We start from the raw sequence: 17,683 nt of genomic DNA, 5'->3' as shown, positions 1-17,683 counted from the left end.
CATTTCTCTAAAATGTTTACATGTCAGTAGAATAATATAGTGTTGTAATAGCTTCCTGTTGTTCCAGCATGATGAAACATTGCTTCCATTATGAAATATTATTACAAAAACATAAAACTGCCCCCCACCCACCACCACTCCTTCATCAACAAAAGAAATCCACAGAAATGAGTTACACACTCACATCGATCCAAATCCAAATAAGCTAATACCAAAGTGAAGAGGGAGTAAGTGATTGAGGAACCATTAGGAATTTGGCTGTTTTACATTCTCTCTATCTGTGTTTTTACATGCTATCCCAGCCTCTCTTTGTCTCTCAGCCTCTCTCTCCCAGCCTCTCTTTGTCTCTCAACCACCACCTACAAATGATCAATAGAATAAAAATTCAGTTATTGAATGCAACAACATGCTTACCCAGTGGCAGGTGATCAATAAATCTAGTTATTTCAAGTAACTTGCATACTAACACCGAGGTGAAATAGTTTCATTTATTGCCTTTAGTTTTCACTTGAACTTCTTTTTAGTTTTTAAACATAAAACAAAGTTTTAAAAAAAAAAAAATTGTAGTAGAAATGATTTCATTTCATAAAGAGCTTTATATTTACTACTTCAATAATAGGCAATACAATGTGTTGACATGATTGTAACCAGGTCTCCAGGATTTACAGTAACAAGCTGGAAGATACCAGTTGAATAGTTTACATACCACCTTATATAAAATGCTTTTTGTTATTTGACTGGAGCTGGATACATGCACATACACTTGCTTCTGTGACGAAATTAGATTTTAAATCAATATTTAGCCTACAATATATAATAGCGTTTTCAGATAGTTTCAGGTCAAAGTAAAATTATATTTGGTTTGTAGAATTTTTATGTAGAATAACAATTGGATTAAATTTTGGAATTATCTAACGTCTTAGATATTCTCTCCCCACTATCTAGAATTAAGTAAGTAAAATATATTTATTATTCTTATACAAGAACGTTGTTGACAGTGAGTTCGAAGTTTTGACTAGCTAAGCCATCATTGGATTTCCTGTCAACAACATTCTTCTTGTATAAGAAAAATAAATTTGTACTCTATAAAAGTACAGAGTTACTCATCAGATTAATGTAAAATTGTTTTATTATAATTAACGTGTGTGTTTTCTCTGAAAGATTCTCAGCTGGGTCACTTGTTGAAATGTTCTTTTTCAAATCTTATTTCATTTAAGGATGAACTTGGCATCAAGTTTAAATTGTTGATTACAAATTTTGAATTTATAAACATGAATTAACTGCATTTAACCCACTATAGATTGTTCTTGGTTCTATGATTAAAAAAATAACTTCTCATTCCAGTGTGTTGATATTTATATTAAAACATTCCATCATTATTCTAAATATCAGCTTATTAATGAAATAGTTGATTATTGTATTAAATTCTTCCATATTCTCGTTGCTCTTTTATTTTTTTCAGTCATTTGAGCACTACTTTAAAGGGTTTTTTTTGTTCGTAAAAAATCAATCCCAGATCTTATTTTTTATGCCTAGTACTTATTCTGTTGATCTCTTTTGCCATACCACTAAATTATAGGAATGTGAACAGACCAACACCAGTTGTCAAGCATTGATGAGAGAACAGACACAAAGACACACACACACATAGATATATACAACAAGCTTCTTTTAGTTTCCTTCTACCAAATGTACTCACAAGGCTTTGGTCAGCCCAAGGTTATAGTAGGAGACACTTGCCCAAGGTGCCATGCAGTGGGACTGAACCCACAACCATATGGTTAGAAAGCAAGCTTTTTACCACACAGCCATGCCTTATTTCAAAAACTAACAAAAACATATAGGCAATGTATTTTATTAGAAACATGGGAATGAACAGGTTAGCAGAACTAAATAATGGAACAATATCGCTGTTTATGAAAGGGGTTAGGGGTTAATGACTTGGTTGGAGCTATTGCAAACAAAAATAAATATTGAAAAAAAACGCATTTGGCCAAATTTGGACGTACAACAGTTTAACATAATAGCAACGATATTTACTCCATTTCTTTTTTCTTGCCTCAAATACATAACAAAAACTAGTGTGTTAGTGTGTTAGTATCTATAATGAAGGCATGTTGCTTGGTGATTAGTCAAGGGTTCATTTCCTAAACTAGGCAACATAAATGTATCCACTTCATTTAAACTTTCTCCTGTCTACTCATCCCCCTCCACTCCCGCCTGTTATCATATCCTCAATGCTCCACTGGGTCAAGGATGGGAAAGCTGATTACATAGGTGTCCATGTAGTTTACTTGTGAGCACATCATAGGCTCCTAAAACAATTAGCAACAGCATGGTACATGGTACAAGTCGTACCTCCTTGCAAGTGGCAACTATGTTCACACACACACACACACACATCACTTAAAAGAAAGTTAGCAGATCACTAAGGTTGTAATTCTAATTAATTAATTTTATTTTAGCTCACTACGTTAAGTATGTTAGCCCTCACTTAATTTTATAATTTCCTGCAGAAGGCATCGAGAGATAATTCCCTCACAGCAATTTTCTTTTAATAAACTGACTTAGTAGGTGCAGGTGTAGCTGTGTGGTAACAAGCTTGCTTCCTAACCACATTGTCCCTGGTTCAGTCCCACTGCATGGCACCTTGGGCAAATGTCTTCTATGGTCTGAAGCCAACCAAAGCCTTGTGAGTGGATTTGGTGGACAGAAACTGAAAGAAGCTTGTCATATGTGTGTGTGTGTGTGTGTGTGTGTGTGTGTGTCCCACCATTGTTTGACAACCGGTATTGATGTGTTTACATCTCCATAACTTAGCAGTTCAGCAAATGAGACTAATAGAATAAATACCAGGCTTTAAAAAGAAAGTACTGGTGGGGGAGGGGGTGATTCATTTGACTAAAAACTTCAAGGTGGTGCCCCCAGCATGGCCACAGTCTAATGACTGAAACAAGTAAAAGAAAGACAAAAGGAAGTAGATGAAAAGATGAAAAGCAAAGTCGACCACAGTGGAATTTGAACTTGGAACATAAAGTTGGAGGAGATGCTGCTAATGATGCTACCAGCTTGCTGCCTTACTGTGATAGAAATATTACTTTCAGTATAGCTCTGGCTCCATAAAAAATTTTAATTGATTTCTGTGGTGGGGGGATAAAAAAATTTTTTTTTAATAAAAAAACACAGAGAGAAAGGCGCAGGAGTGGCTGTGTGGTAAGTAGCTTGCTTACCAACCACATGATGCCGGGTTCAGTCCCACTGTGTGGCACCTTGGGCAAGTGTCTTCTACTATAGCCTCGGGCCGACCAAAGCCATGTGAGTGGATTTGGTAGACGGAAACTGAAAGAAGCCTGTCGTATATATGTATATATATGTGTGTGTATGTTTGTGTATCTGTGTCTGTCCCCCCAACATCGCTTGACAACCGATGCTGGTGTGTTTACATCCCCCTAACTTAGCGGTTCGGCAAAAGAGACCGATAGAATAAGTACTAGGCTCACAAAGAATAAGTCCTGGGGTCGATTTGCTCAACTAAAGGCAGTGCTCCAGCATGGCTGCAGTCAAATGACTGAAACAAGTAAAAGAGAGAGAGAAAAGAAAAAATAATTCTGCTTGTACAAATATATAGGGAGACTAACTTTCTTTGTGTAGAAATATATAGAGGGACTAACTTTCTAGGACTACTGATACGACCCCCCCACACACTCCTTCTACAAAATTTCTAACTGCTGAAACTTGATAATAGGGGTGAGTGAGTTGTCATTCCCTCTGTATTGAAGTAGTGTATAGGGAGATGCTATCCTAATTTTCTACCCCAGCTCTCACCATCTCAAAATTAAACAACACACATTTTTATATCACTTTTATAGGAATAACTTTACTTTCAGCACATATATGCCTGTCTCACAATGTCAAATATTGGTGGGTTATTTATTCATATATTTATTTACTTTTCAATATATATAAACCATTGGATTTTTTTTTTTTCTGAAAGGAAAGGTAAATCTAACAAGAGTGGGGTGGGTTAACAAGATCTGGGTCAGTCAATCCTGAGGGTTTCACAAATTTCAAGAGCATACATTGCAGAAATTAAGTACTAATTATTTCCACCTCTTCCACTTCAAACTGCTTACATGAAGCCAAAGGGGAAGGGAGTCTTAAGTGGTTGCTCAACCTGCTAGACATAGCAGCCAAATCTCCCTTAAATCATTCCCTTACTGTAACAAAATGGAAAGGACAGACACATTTGTTAACATAGTCCTAAATATACTGTTTCTGAAAATAAGATGAGATGGTCATGACTGGGGATCAGAGAAAACCTAGGGCTCAAACTATTAATACTTTCATAGCTATATTTCTGTTACTGTTATCTCAACTAATGATATTAAAACTAGATGTTAACACTAGTTGTTGTTACTACTATTGTTTCTTCTGTTTATTATATACACAAGTAATAACTGAAGGCATGTGGCCTAGTGGCTGTTTGAAGATCATAAAGCTGTTAGTTCAAATCCTTGATCAAGCAATGTGTTGTCTTTGGGCCAAAGCACTTTATCTCACCTTAATCCAGCTTGCTCAGCAGTGGCACTTTATGTTGCAAGCTGTCAACAGCCCCTAATGACTACAGCAAACTTTATGTGCAATGGTATAATTATTGACTTAATTTCACATTAGGAGATATTTATTTTAATCTTAATTCTAATTTATACTTTTGATTTATAAAACTGATACATATATTGTATTGTACTTCTTTTTACTAGTTTTATTGATTTTGCTCTCCCTACCACAGCCACCACCACCAAAAATAACTCTATTTAAAAAAAAGCACAGGTAACATAATGAGTTACCAGCTGAACATCTGTTGATGACCGTCAAACTAATTATTGATTTCTAATATGGTTGCAAAGCCACACATTTGGTGAAGAGGGAAGGATTAAAGTCAGTTATATCAACCCCAGTATTTGACTGGTATTTAATTTGTCGATTCTCCAGAAGTGTAAAAAAGGCAATGGTCAGCCCTAGTGTAATTTGAACTCTGGATGAAAGGAGACCTAACTAAATACTACATGGCAGTTTTGTCTGCTCCTAGCTAGTATTCTGTAAACCTACTCCAGCCTACCTTATACTAACTACACCGAAGTGGTGAAAGGATTGGTGGGGTCACAATATGAATTGTACTTTTTTTTGTTTCTCACCTCAATGTAGTTAATTCCAAGAGAAAGAAAGGAAAATGGCCACAGTTTTGACTGACAAACCAACACCAGTTGTCAAGCAGTGAAAGAACAACATGCATGTGCACACATACACACACATATCTATCTATATAAACAGGCTTGGACACAGTCTCCACCTACCAAATTCACTCACAAGATATTGTTCAGCCAGACATCTGGCCAAGGTGCTACACAAAGGGACTGAACCCAAAACAACACAGTTGAAAAGCAATCTTAACTGCACAGTCATATCTAAGCTTACTTCTTGAATATTTAATATTTACAAATATTTATGTAAAGTTTCGGCAAGTGTCTTCTACTATGGCCTTGGGCCGCCCAAAGCCTTGTGAATGGATTTGGTAGATGGAAACTGAAAGAAGCCCGTCATATATATATCTATCTATATATGTGTGTGTGTGTATCTGTGTTTGCACCCCCCCCCCCTCAAACATCGCTTGACAACTGATGCTGGTGTGTTTACATTCCCATAACTTAGCAGTTCGGCAAAAGAGACCGATAAAATAAGTACTAGGCTTACAAAGAATAAGTCCTGGGATCGATTTGCTCGACTAAAGGCGGTGCTCCAGCATGGCTGCAGTCAAATGACTGAAACAAGTAAAAGAGTAAAGAGATGTTTAGAGATAATCTCATACAGAATAAAGCCACAAATTTGTTGCAGAGGGGTGTAGTCAAATGAGTCAACCTTAAGAATGATAAAAGGCAAAGTTAGCCTTACTTGGTTAATTTAAAATTATTTTTTCTTACAACAATAATTCCCCACCACAGATACAATAAATTTCTGAATCTTGTTTTTTTTTCATTGTAATGGCTGCTAGGATGTTAAGGTGATGTACTACATGGTTCAAAGTCTGTAATTTTGACTATGGCTCTTGCTAGGTTTTCTTACGTGTACCACTCAATCTATTTGAAGTTAAATCACTTTGTTTCATAGTTGAGTGGCTGACATTAGAGAAAATAACTTTTGTTAGAATCCAGTCAAATGTTGAAATTTGTAGAACCATCCAATCCTTGCTAGCATATAATAATAGTTAAAAACATGGTATATTACTTAGTTAAATTTCAACCATATGAAAACCTCATAGTTGTTTACTAAAATCTAAAATAGTTTCAGTATTTCATCAACCTAACACCAAACATTAGAACAAACAAAATGAAACCTCAATCAGTACTGAGTTCGCTTCATTTAATTTTTCAGCATTTAGGTCAGAGGTCATTATTGAGTTGTTCTTAACTGTTCTGCAGCTGTCACCAATGACAAGTACAGAAGAGCAACTGTTGCACTCTGAGTGTGTGAGTCTACTCTGCCCATTTCCATTTTGGCCACCACCAGAATCTATAGGATGCCTCTAAATAGTTGCTCTATCTCCTAGAAATAGTAGCTAAATTTCCCTTAATCATGCCACCTACATTGCTAAGAATGGAAAATTGAACAACATAACCTTAGTATACTGTACCTATGAAAAAAAGAAATTAAAAATACAAGATTACTATGGTTGGAATACTTCTGATCACACAATTGGGTCCAAGTTGTGGGGCTAAACAACGAGAACAGAAATATAGAAATAGACTGAACAATGGAGAGAGCGTGACATATACACTGCACCCATGAATGAAATTTGTTTAGAGGATGCAAACCCAGTTTTTCAGGAAGATATTCAAAGTGTTTTCATTGCCCCCTCCAAAAATTTTAGAGGATGTACTTGCACTCCCTGTTCCCAAGCCTATAACTGCACCCCTGCTTGATTAATCACAGCATGTTAGAGGGTTCAGTATGACCTTCAGTTAGACAGATGCAAAATGTATCTTGAACAACAGATCTGTAGTTCACACCTAGATGTTTGGCAAGTTATGTGCTATTTGTCTGGTTGATAAGAGTTGATCAGTGACTACACGGCAATTATGAAAACAGATCTAATTAAAAAAGGTGACCTATTTTTCCTCAATGTACAAAATACTGCAGCAAGCCACTAAGAATGTCAGAGGCTGTATGTTCCACATTTCTAATATTTAAATTGATATAGACAATCTTTACAACTATAAATATTGTTGTCATAAAAGTAAGCCAATTACTTTATTAACTCTAAAAAAGGATTGAATTATTAAATAAGATTGATCACAATTATAAATTAATAGTTTCTGAAATATACAAATAAATTAGCTATTAAAACTGCTTTCAAGATAAATGTCTGTCAGTGGATATGTTTTCCCCAAAATATTTTGGCATAGTTGTGTGGTTAATGGGCTCGCTTTATAACTATGTGGTTTTGGGTTCGGTCCCACTGTTCATCACCTTGGACAAGTATCTTCTACCATAGCCCTGGACTAACTAATGCTTTGCAAGTGAATTTGGTAAATGGAAACTGGAAGCCTGTTATGTGTGTATATGTCATTGTGTTCTTGTTCCCACCCTGCTTGACAACCACTGTTAGTTTGTTTACGTCCCTTTAGCTTAGCAGTCTGGCAATAAGTGTGTGAATTCTGATTGGGGAATATGTTGAATAAGATCATAATTAACTGATCCTCCTATACTTTCTTTTGTCCAAAGCCAGGAACTTTTCCGCACCTCTTCATATACATTCATTAAAGATGAACGCAGTGTTTTCACAAGAAAACTTTAAAAAACTATCTCTCTATTTTGTAGTTATGTACTCCATGATAGAGGGAATAGATGGGAGAGAAATGTCACCATGAATTCCATTCTGAGACATCTTTCTTTTTAATTGTATTTCTAGTCTCGAAGAAGCTCCAGTTCCAGCCAGAAATCAGCCAGTGTAAACAGTACACCATCTCACACACCAGGTAGACTTCACTTTTATTAAAATTTTTTTTTCTTTAACCAATTTTTCAACTTTTATGATATAAAACAAAGAATCTTATGGCTTCTAAGCCTTGAATGTTACAACACACGACTGACTGTACAATTAACCCTTTAGCATTTAAACTGGCCATATCCGGCCCAAATATTCTACTTGTTTTATGCTCAAACTGGTTGGATTTGGCCTCTCACACCAACCCTACAATATCATTCTAAAAAATAAAGTTACCTCATCAAAATCTCAAAGCTAAAAGATAATGCTTGGTTAATTCAATGAATGAATAAGCATTACCTTTGACAGAATAACATGAATGCTAAAGGGTTAAGGTTTCAAAAAATTTTTTAAAAGAATCCTAAATTTCTTTTTTTATTTCCAGGAAATTTAAAGAAATACATTTACTGTACCTCCTAATATTTATTTTTATGTCCAGTTAGGATGTCAAACATTAACCCATTACCTCCCATAATTCTATTAACTGGAATTTTTTTATGAAACTTTTTTTTCTAGCATAAAACAGCCTTAGAAACACGCTGGAATGATCAAAATAACATTTTAAATAGAAATAAGCGAGATATTGGGTGAAAAATTAGCAAACCTTATTTGAATATCAGAGAAATATACCTAGTAGATATAGCAAAAAGGTTAGATATGTGTGAATATTGACAGATAATTACGAAATTTGTAATTTTTAAGTGATCTCATATGAGATCACTGGTAGGTAATGGGTTAAAATATCAGAAGTACATGATGTAGTTATTGAATGAAAAAAAAATATCATCTTTAGCTACAACTAGAAGCAATTTAATGAAGAATGTAAACACTCATATCCATAAATAATAAATACTGAATGTGTATTGTGCTTTAGAACACGTGAGGTGAATAGTTTAACTCCATTTTTTAGCATTATGTAGGTAATAAACATTATCGATGTGTATTGGATTATGTCCAGGTGGCAGTACATTTCTGACCACTGAAAAGAATGTAATATGTTAGTCAGTCTAGAGTTGGTTGTTGTTATTACATTGAAAGTGCTTTAAAACACCTGTTACTATTAGAACACAACTGGTGTTATTGGTTATCTAATAACATCACAACCAATAATACTTTGTGATGTTATAGATTACTTGTAAAAAAAACTACTTAATTAGCAGCTAGGAGTAATAGGTGTGGCCATGTGGTAATGAAATTATTTTTGTAACCATATGGTCCCTGGTTCCAGCCTAATGTGGGCATCTTACAGAAGTGTTTTCTACTATAACCTTGGGCTGACCAATATCTTGTGAATGAAAACAGTAAATGAAATATTTATGTGTGTATGTTACATGTGCATGTGAGTGACTGAGAGAATGTTTATTTCTGTGTGTCTTTGCATTGACACTGTGTGGGTGATTGTAATATCGGGTTTCCATCTCCTATAAACAGTACGTCCTGTAGTTTGGTAGTTTCAACATGTGCAAACCAGGGGAACAGAAATAATTTACTTGAGAAACTATTAAGGATTGGCAACAGGAAGGGCCAACCCAAAGATTATGATGATGTAACAACTATAATAATATAATAATAATAGTAATAATAATAATAATAATAATAATAATAATCAGTGACAAACTATGGTACATAATTAGCAAACGATTTCTATTTGTGATTTTCTTGTCATTTGGACTATGATTCTCAGCAAGTACAATCTATCAAATAGCAGTATCACTAACAACAGAAACATTACCCATGTCAATAACAGAATTAACAATGTTAGTTGCTCAAACTATTACTTATATGGTAACAAAATACTTTCCTGAACAAACATTAACTTTTATACCAGGACATGTGTTATGTTTGAACCTAAGTACTGTGTGTCAGACACAAAACCATTTGTTCAATGCAAACATTGAAGCTCATCTGAATATACATTTGACAGGATTCTACTTGAATAACACAGCTGAATCAACCAGAATAGCTTGATTTTTTTTTTTTTTTTTACTGAGTCATTCTGAAAACGTAATGATAAATCCATGACATTCCTATTAAAATGAGAGAGTAAACTAAAACTTTAAAAAAAGACATCAAAGTAGAATATATTTTCACTACAACATCACATTATTAGATACAGTTTTAAATTATGTGTGTGTACTATTACTCCAATCTTAAATGTTTAATATAAAAAAAAGACAACCAAATTTAGTTATTACAGAAGATAAAAAAATCAACAGAAAATTAATAAATTCAAGATATTGTATATATATTTATAAGATATTGGGTCATAGGTACAAGCATGGCTGTGTGGTAAGAAGCTTGCTTCCCAACCACATGATTCTGGGTTCAGTACTTCTGTGTGGCACCTTGGGCAAGTGTCTTCTACTATAGCCTCGTGAGTGGATCTGATAGACACGTAAAAGCACCCACTACACTCTCGGAGTGGTTGGCATTAGGAAGGGCATCCAGCTGTAGAAACTCTGCCAGATCAGATTGGAGCCTGGTGCAACCATCTGGTTCACCAGTCCTCAGTCAAATCGTCCAACCCATGCTAGCATGGAAAGCAGATGTTAAACGATGATGATGATGATGATGATCCTTTCAGAATCAATTTATAAAGAACCAGTTCTGTTTTGGGGTTGATTCTGTCTCTGTTTCTCTGTGTCTGATTGGAAAGGGGCTCCACCAAGCATGCACAAGATTCTCCATATGTCATTATCCCTATAACTCCATCAGAGTGTTAATAGTATAAGGCAAAGCACTTGTACAGAATAGTAGTTCCCTTTTCAAATAATCAAAATTACTACAGAAGTCAAATTTTGAAATTACTCAGATTGCTAAAATAATTTGAAATGTTTCCAAATGTTAAATATTTTTTAAAGCTAAATCAACAAAAATGAACTGCTGCTATGTAAAAACTTTGGTTTGTACTAAAAGTAACAAACACAAAATTGTATTTATTAGTTATGGTCCAGGCCAAAGAATTTACAATTAATGTCATAGAACTGAAAGAGCTGTTTTATGCTGCAATATTGTGTACATTCAGGATTGATAAAATAAGTATTAATAGGGCTGAGTTTATCAACCATCTTCTACAGAACCAGCTTTTTATTATTATTAATGTATAGATATTTTGATAAATAAAAAACCAACAAAATAACTTATGCTAAATATTTTGATAAAATCTTTTTACATTAGTTTTAATTAACATTACCCCTAGTCATCTCAACTATTTGTTACAAAAATTTAGATTTGTAGAAAAGAGAATTTGGTAGAATGCAGGCACTTATTTCAAGTATTAATTTATTCTAAAATATTAGCGCACAGTTAGACAATACATGTTAATTATCAAACATTTTGAGCAATCAAATGTAAACAGAGTAAGAACAGCTTTTTCATTTTATGATATCTGTTGTTCCTAAATATACTTATATTTTACCTTTATACATGCAACTCTGCTTTAAATTATCAAACTAATGATTGAGGATTTAACATCTGGTTTTGAAGTAGAATAATCACTCTAAGTTCTAAAGAAACCCTTAATTTATGAGGTTAATTCATTACTAACCAGATATAGATTCTCCAAAAGCAGCTTTGCATTGTCTAATAACAGTCATTGTTTTCAGAAATTACTGACATGTAAGAATTAAATATGTCATTTAGCCTTTTAGCATTTAAATTGGTCACATATAGCCCAAGCATTCTACTAGTTTTATGTTCAAGTCAGCCAGATATAGAATGACCTACCCTACAAGGTCATTCTAAAAATAAACAATCACATCATCAAAATCTCGAAGCTACAAGATAATGTATAATTCATCCAAAACAATGTGGATGAATAAGCATCACATTTGACTGAGGAAGCTGAATGTTAAAGGGTTAAACAGAACTTTATATCATTGGCATTGCAACTGACATAAACTAACTAATCTGGGGCATCTAAACTCATCTGAACATCTGACAACAAGGAATTTCTTTATTCAACAATTTACTTTAAGCAATATCATCCTGACCTCTAAAATAGGCATTTACTAAATTTGTTTAACTAAAGGGTGTGGTTGATGTTTATTTTGATAAAGAAAGAACATTCTAGGCATTTTTTTTGTCTTTGTACTGAAATGCAATAGCTGAAAATCCATAATAACAAAGAATATTTTTAAAATAAATTCTTCAGAAAGCTAAATTACTTTGTAAATAATCACCAGAAATTCCCCAGGAAAATACCTACTTTGCAACATATGCACCACAAGAATGAAATCTGAAGAAATGGGACACGTGAAGAACTTTATATATATAGAAAGTTTCTACGCTATTATTACAGCATACGATGCTACCATGAAGTCATAGTTTTGTATGTTAAAATAAAGGTTAGTTAATAACAGATGGAATGATAAAGCATGAAATAACATTTTTATAATTAAAATAAATGAAACATTCTAGCAATTAACCTCATGCATTGTTAACGAGCACCATCAGGAAATATAATGCAATACAAGTTAGCTTCACTGATGTTTGTTGCTCTTACAAATTATAGTTTAGTCTGTTTTGCGAGTTGAAAAAATAGGTGAATACACTCAACATTTTCCAACCCTTTTGTTGAGTTGGATGGTCATAGAACATCATCTCTATCTTTAATTTTCGAAATTTGTTCCTCAAATCCCCCCCCACCCACCAGTTTACAATCACTCCTCATATTCTCACATTGATGCCATATTCATCATCATTTAACATCCGTTGTCCAACATGGGTTGACCAGGGCTGGCAAGCTGGAAGGCTGCACCAGTCTGATTTGGCATGGATGCCTTTCCTAATGCCAACCACTCCAAGAATGTAATGAGTACATTTACATGCTACCGGCACAGGTGCCATTTGTGTGACACCAGTATCTGCCATGACTGCAATTTACCAGAATATTGAAAATCACACATTCCATACTCAGAACCTGTTTTAAGAATGTTTTGTTGCTTGACCCCTGGTCAGGCCTAATGCAGCAGTCCTATGGTCAAAGCCATTCCAGCAAGAACCATCCTGCCTTATTTTTAGGTGTATTTAGTACATTATCCCAAAGGTAATACAGTCTGATTTGAGAAAGAATGAGCTACTGTTTCTTATTTCTTTACTGCCCACAAGGGGCTACACACAGAGGGGACAGACAAACGGATTAAGTTGGTTATATTGACCCCAATGCGTAACTGGTACTTATTTAATCGACTCCAAAAGGACGAAAGGCAAAGTTGACCTCAAAAGAATTTGAACTCAGAACGTAGCGGCAGACAAAATACCGCTAAGCATTTCGTCTGGCATGTTAACGTTTCTGCCAGCTCGCCGCCTTCTGAGCTACTGTTTCTAACAAGTTGACAATCCTGTAGTGACTCTCTCATTGATAGAGTCTCTCACTTGTGAATTGTCAATCTAGTTGGAAATTGATAGTTTGATTGCTTGTAATGCTGATATAAAATTCTCTCACAAAACAATAAAAATATATACTTGTAGAATTCTATGTAAACTACATCATTATCCATTTGAGTGACTGAGTTAATTCATTGGCTGTTTTAACATCACTACTTCTCCTTTCGGTGCCTTTTAGCAAACTATTTTCTTACAAATATTTGGTTCAACTCTCTGGCCTGAATATGACCTCATTACTTTCTTCAGGGTCAGAAACCCTGACAAAGATCATGAGTGCTGCCCTTCCTCCTTTGGTTTTTTACTTGTTTTAGTCATTGGACCCTGCTGGGTCACTGTCTTTGAAGAATTTAGTCAAACAAGTCAACTCCAGTGCTTATTTTTAACCTGATACTTATTCTCAGTTTCTTTTACTGAACTGCTAATTTATGGGGATGTAAACAAACCAACATTAGTTGTCAAGCAGTGGTGAACAGACACAAACGTAGATATACACATGACAGGCTTCTTTCAGTTTCCACCTACCAAATCCACTCGCAAGGCATTGGTTGTTAATAAATAGCTGGGGCTATTTATAGAAGACACTTGCCCAAGGTGCCGTACAGCAGGACTAAACCCAAGACCCCATGGTTGGGAAGCAAGCTTCTCAACCACACAATCATGCCTGTACTTAAATAATGACCGTCATAATTTTTTTTTAAATATTATGGATTATTACTAACTCGGCTGTTACCTCTTAAATCATGATTCAAACTGATAAGATGTCCATGCCAATCCTATCATTTTTTTCAGTCATTGATCAACTCCTCAAAAAAAGCCAGGTATTTTTCTACCTCGCATTCAGTCCCTTCCCAGTAACTACCTGGTTTACATTCACAATCTATTCTCACACATCACATGCATGTACAGCCTAATTCTTTGTATGGGGAAAAAAAATTGCATCACAATTGATTTCAGTTTTAAAAATTGAAAGTTTTAGTAAAACATTTTGTCAATTATTTATCACTGTGTCCCAATGGTTGGAATGGTTCTTTCAGCACATCTCCTTAACCATTCTTTTGGGTAACACCATTTTGTCTGTCAAGACTAACGATTGTATGAACTCAGAATTTTACTGAGAAATACTCTTCACTGTCAAAAAGGTGGACAAAATACAACTCTGAGAAAAACTAAATAAGATGGATAAGAAAAAAACCAAAAAAACTTTTAACTCTTCTAACTCCGCCACCTCAGAATATACTGCGGACATTTGGAGTTAAAGGCTGCTAAATTTCAACCTATGCTAACTTGGAGAAATTGCTATGTTATTAATGATGATATTCAATAAAACTAATAGCAGGTCACGGTATGTTTAAATAATAAAATATATCTTGCAACAAATATGTTAAATTTTCTATTGACAATGGAAGTGATGAAGAAAGAATTCAGTGGGAATTAAACTGAAACTAAATGAGATAAAATAAGCTTTGCAATATATTAAAGAAATAGATGACAAACCCAGCTGTAAGAAACATTAATTTCTTCATTTTGATTGTTTCTATTGTCATTAGAGAGAAAAACTTTAATCTACAAATAACTAGATCTCAAAAGATAATTTTCACTAACTCATTTTCTATTTTGTCTTAAAAATAAAAACTATAATATCGTTTTTTTTTTTGTTTGTTTATTGGTTGGTCTAAGAAAGACAAATCTTAGAAATTCTTGCGGCTTAGTAGTTGAGGGGGAAACATGAGCTGAAGACAAATAATTGGGCAAAGTAGATGAAGTGGTGGGGCAAGATGGAAAGGTAAGAGAGAAAATAGGACAGAAATACCTCAAATACTGCAGTTTTTGAGTATATAAAGAAATATGTGAAATACCTAACTGATATCTGGACAATCAAGAAAAATAAGTTTAATTTCCTGAAATACTTTATGGGGAAAAGTGTATAAAAATTTATATAAATATAGAAGGAAATAAATGAATTCGATGTAGTTTTGTTGTTTTACAAGTTGAGTCACCTCATATGCAAAAAAAAAATTAAAATGCGGAAAAGTAAAAGGAGACATCCTGATAAGTGAGTAGTTGTACAATATGAGCTATGAGATCTGATAACCAGGCACCTGCCACTGGTTTATTATGTTAGCTAGGACAACCAGGGCTTTGTCAGACTGTCACTAAACTAGCAATCTCAATAAGCTTGCTTGGTAGGAAGAGTACTTTTTGTACACCTTACAGGAAGAAAAGTAAAGCCTATCACAAAGGGCAGATAAACTCAAAAGGGTCTCCAGGTCTCCAATATCTAGTAGATGTTAGGTGGTGCCACTCTATGGATGTAGAATATGTAGTTTTGATTTGTCCTTGCCTGCTATGCATACTACAGCTCACCAAGCAAGTGTTACAAGTAACTGTAGAAGATGTGAGCACTTAAATCCTCCACAAGTATCTTTATAAGTGAAAAGTATACTGGAGTGATTGTCACTTTGAAGAAAAGTAATCATGTGTACCAGGTGCTCCTGCAAATGGTAATTATTTAACCTTGAGTCAAGAGAACTATGATCAAAGGCGTCTCGGTCTTGACCATCCCTTCTTTCAGGAATATGTAGGACTACATTGTCTAATGTGCCCTTACTATTTTTTCAAGATAGAAGCAACATGATTTGATGAAAATTTGGCTGCTATTTCTAGTAGGTCGTGTGACCATGTAAAAAAAAAAAACTTCCTCATTGGCTCTGTTATATCAAGTAGTATTCCACTGTGGAGTGTGTGAGAATATTGTAGAAAGTTAACTATTTAGATCTGAAACATCCTCCACCTCCAAGATACAGTTTGTAATCCAGGCTGAACTATGTAAAGTATGTGTAATCTCCACAGAAGCCATTACATACTGGTTTATTTGAGTGGTGAGTTCTTTTGGATGGAAGAGATACAGAATCATGGATTTGTTTCTTTGAAGGGGTTTAATATCCGAGTTTTGGTTGTGTTGAAAGAGACAAAGTTGATATTGATCTTGGCTATAAGGCCGGTCACTTCTTCATTGTAGAATGTTTGGGAGATTGTCTTTCACAGATGTTGATATGCAAATGAACAAAGACTGCATAGAGGAAGTAAAAGACAAGTAAAATGGTGTTAACAGAGGAATGGGTGTGTGTTTAAGGTGATCTGAAATAAATTGATGATGTGAAGAGTGTATGAGAGTGGTTCCATCAGCACAAGTTGCAATGATGTGATCTAAAAGGAAGTTTCCAAAGTGATTATTAACAATAGATTGTTGTGGTTGTTGTTCACACTAAAGATTAATTTAGGATATACTGTTGGTGTTTAGCCCCAAATCAGCAGACCTATATAATAATAATGAACTTATTGCATACAGTGCTCAGGTACACTTTAACTCATCAGTAAAAGTAGCCAAAGTGCATGAACTGTATATAGAATAATACACAGGAAGTGAGCACAGTGAATGAGTCATTTAAATGAAAAAGGCAGTGGGGTGTATCAAGTATATGGTTGGTGAGTTTCAGGACAAATGGAAGTTTTGAAGAGTGTAGTTTCCCAACAGCTTACAACTGATGCGGGTAGTTTATTCCATGCTTCAGTGGTTTTGAGCATGAAGAAATGTGCTGTGTTGTTTCTTGATTTCATTAACATGTCCACGAGTGTTAGACATATGGAACTCAAAAAAAGGTGCTCATTGTTGGAAAGATGGTAGATAATCTTGAGGGTCTCTACCAAATCAGTTGCCAGACATTGGAGCTTTAATATGTCCATACCCAGAGAAGCAAAATGTTCAGAGTATGGATGGTGCTTGATGGCAGGCATTTGTCTGGCTGCATGTTTCTGAACAATTTCCAGGAGACTGATTTGCTGAACAAGACAGGGGTTCCATTTCAGCTGTGGTAGCCATTTTAAAAATATTTTTCTGAAACTATGTCCAGTGTTTTTTTTCTTTTGAGATGACAGGGTATGGCTTGAAGGAAACTTGACAGCTATTTCAGGAATCCATAGTTTGCTATTTTTTCTCTGGTCAGATTCAATTTAAAAATTTTTTAAAAAACACAAAAACTTCTAGGGTAACAACTTTAGATTTTATTAAATCTCGAGATATCGTTGTGTGGACTTGGGATTTCTAGTAAATCTGCTTTGTAGTATGATGGTTGATGAGGCAGGAAAAAGACTTTAGATGGTTTTGAAGAGCCAGTCTAGGACTAAACGGCAAGAAAACAAAAAGAATGCTTGCGTTTATAGATTTAAAGTAATTTCTGTCTTTTGCAAAGAGAT

At 34.7% G+C, this 17,683-nt stretch overlaps 1 protein-coding gene and 1 long non-coding RNA gene across 11 annotated transcripts in view; one reads left to right on the top strand and one right to left on the bottom strand.

The window, feature by feature from the left end:
* The window catches only part of LOC128248118 (uncharacterized), a 105,085-nt gene that overhangs the window by 14,067 nt on the left and 73,335 nt on the right, over positions 1-17,683 (bottom strand). The gene's annotated exons all lie outside the window — the stretch shown is intronic.
* LOC106869351 (uncharacterized) overlaps positions 1-17,683 on the top strand; it is a 387,885-nt gene that overhangs the window by 357,240 nt on the left and 12,962 nt on the right. For all 9 annotated transcript variants that reach the window (XM_089354241.1, XM_089354236.1, XM_089354237.1 and 6 more), the window contains one exon: positions 7,967-8,033. In XM_089354241.1, the coding sequence (XP_089210367.1) occupies positions 7,967-8,033 (67 nt within the window). The remainder of the gene's footprint in view (positions 1-7,966; positions 8,034-17,683) is intronic.

This window comes from Octopus bimaculoides, chromosome 6 (genome assembly GCF_046866305.1).
Source record: "Octopus bimaculoides isolate indiv1 chromosome 6, ASM4686630v1, whole genome shotgun sequence".
In the NCBI taxonomy this organism is placed as follows: domain Eukaryota; kingdom Metazoa; phylum Mollusca; class Cephalopoda; order Octopoda; family Octopodidae; genus Octopus; species Octopus bimaculoides.
The sequence above is the reverse complement of the archived record's forward strand: the minus strand, read 5'-3'. Positions and strand labels throughout refer to the sequence as shown.